At 48.4% G+C, this 2515-nt stretch overlaps 1 protein-coding gene across 1 annotated transcript in view; it reads right to left on the bottom strand.

The window, feature by feature from the left end:
- Nucleotides 1-2107: 2107 nt before the first annotated feature.
- Nucleotides 2108-2515, bottom strand: part of UHMK1 (U2AF homology motif (UHM) kinase 1) — a 4642-nt gene continuing 4234 nt past the window's right edge. The window contains exon 3 of the mRNA XM_015412003.1: nt 2108-2420. Within this exon, the coding sequence (XP_015267489.1) occupies nt 2211-2420 (210 nt within the window). The 3' untranslated portion in view covers nt 2108-2210. The remainder of the gene's footprint in view (nt 2421-2515) is intronic.

Genomic DNA, 2515 nt, shown 5'->3' with positions numbered 1-2515 from the left:
AGTTATACAAGCTCCTTAGTTACAATAGTACATCAGAACAATTACAGCATAGAAAATAACAAAAGCATCAAAATGGGGATGACACAATGGGGCACGGCTATACTCATCTGAGGTCCAGCTGAGGAAGAACTCTCCTCCTTGGAAGGATGGGCAGCCGAAAGCAGCAGCTTGTGAACTCCAAGGCACACAGGTCGGACCAGCCAAACCACGTGTGAGCTCTCTGGGTCGCGACTCCCGGAGAACTTAAGTAGTAGAGTCACTTGTAGCACCTTAGTGCACTGCTATGGGGAAGGTGGGTTAACCAGAGAGACAAAGGAGAGTTTCTCCTTAAATAAACTCTTTTTGGGGCATGTGCTATCCAGCCATAAACTATCAAATCCGTCCCCTAAACTATCACTACTGGATGAGGGGGAGGTTGACGAGGGGATGACGCTCTACTAAGGGGTGGTGGCAATATGCAGATCCTATCCCTACATCAAAGGTGCCTTTTGGTGAGGTGTGAATCTTCCGTTCCCATGGACACCTCTTGACTTGCAGATCTGGTGCCTGCTCCAAGGCCATAAATGCTATTGTCTTCAGATCTCCAAACCAGATTAGGTGCAGAGGGTTACGTGATTCCTGGCATTCCGGTGATGTCGGGGTTCACTGGGGGATTTTCCATAACTCTCCAAGTGGGTGCAATGGCGCGGTGTCTCCTCTATCCCGATGCAGGACGGGATACCTTCTCCAGGGAAGCACATGGTCCGTATGTGCAAGGCAGCCCCAGGCCAGCCTATTTCTAGGCAAGCATGAGATGCAGAACAAAGCAACACAACCAAACAGCAGTCCCTGAATACACAATGCATAGACACACATAGACAGCATCACCACTATACAGAAACACAAACATAAGTTCATATAGTTACAAGGAGCAGCACACTTACGATGGAGATACTTCAGAACTTTGGAGAACTCAGAGCTCTATTTGCAAAGATGGTTGAACTGTAATTGGCTGTAGAGAATGGAAGTTCTGTTGTGCACTGTAAATGTTCTACTTGTTCCGAAATTGAGGAAGAGCAATGGGCAAGTATGTGGAAATCTGTCAAATACATGAAAGCGGTTGCATATAAAGAAAACGTTTATAAGATGTTCCATAGATGGCACTGGGCACCAGTTAAGTTGGCCAAATGCTACAGGGGATATTCCGATAGATGTTGGAAATGTAAAAGTGGCAAAGGTACGTTTTATCATATGTGGTGGGAATGTAATATGGCACAAAGATTCTGGAAAATAGTTAGAACAGCCCTCCAAGAAAGTCTAGGTATAAACGTAGCATTAAAACCAGAAATATACCTGCTAAATATGATCCCCAAAGGTTACAACAAACAGGATGCGTATATAATTAGCTATATCATAACAGCAGCCAGACTGTTAATAGCACAAAACTGGAAATCTGAAAGCTTACCCACTAGAGCAGATTTGATAAATAAAATTCTAGAACTAGCCAGAATGGACGATTTAAGCTTAAAGATGCAAAATAAAAATGAGAAGGTACACAAAAGGAGATGGGATAAGGTATATATATGGATAGAACATCAAACAGAAAGGTAACTAGAAAAAGATATGACACGAACTGTAATACTGAAGGTTGCACCACCAAACAGATAAGCTAAATAACTGGAAATGAATGACTCTGAATTGTAATCAAGCCAATGAAAAATGGATATGTATATTCTTTTATTGAAAATAATAAAAATTTAAACACACACACACAAAAAGAATGTTAATTTGTGGCTGCGCATCACTTGTACATTCTGCAAGGATACCTTAGCCTCTCTTTAATAAGGATTCATAGGTAAATTGACTGCTTAGGATTGCTTTATGTAATAAAAGGTACAAAAAGTATAACCAGACTGTCATCATTACACTCAGGGCCGGCTCACCCGCTAGGCGGACTAGGCATTCGCCTAGAGCGCGGGCCGGACCTGCCCCCCCGCCACAGACCCCCCGCCCCCGCCAAAAGCCCTTTGCCCCGGCGCCCAGCAGGAGCCCCTTCAAAACCCGCCAGAACTTCGGGGCAAAAGTTGCCGAGATCCCCGAAGGACGCCCTCATTGGCCTCGAGGGTGCGCCTGGCCTCCGAGGGAGGTGGAAGGAAAGCGCCTCGGCTGTCCCGGCCGGAGCCCCCTCCTGCCACGCAGCAGGCCCGTGGCCTCCGACGGGAAGGGCGGCGTCAGTGAGCCGCCAAGGGGTGAAGCGCCGAGGCTTTTGTGGTGGTGGGGCTTCTGAACGCGCCTTCTCCTCTCATCGTGGCTGCGCAGGTGGCATCGGTGTCCAAACGAGTCCTTTCGGGGGAAAGCGCAGCCCTGGTTGGTGCAAGGAGGAGGGCTGTGCGGGTGCCAATCCACCGGCAGGGCGTTTGTTCGGCGGCTGCTCGGTGCGCCTGGCAAAAGAGAGAAAGACCCGCTGGCTTCGCCCCCGAGCCTGACTGCCAGGCCAAGCTGGCCCGGGCCTCCTGCCCGCCTCTCCAGCCAACCC

The sequence above is a fragment of the Gekko japonicus genome, unplaced genomic scaffold (genome assembly GCF_001447785.1).
Source record: "Gekko japonicus isolate JY-2015 unplaced genomic scaffold, Gekko_japonicus_V1.1 scaffold844, whole genome shotgun sequence".
NCBI lineage: Eukaryota > Metazoa > Chordata > Lepidosauria > Squamata > Gekkonidae > Gekko > Gekko japonicus.
This window is presented reverse-complemented; position numbering and strand designations above follow the sequence as displayed.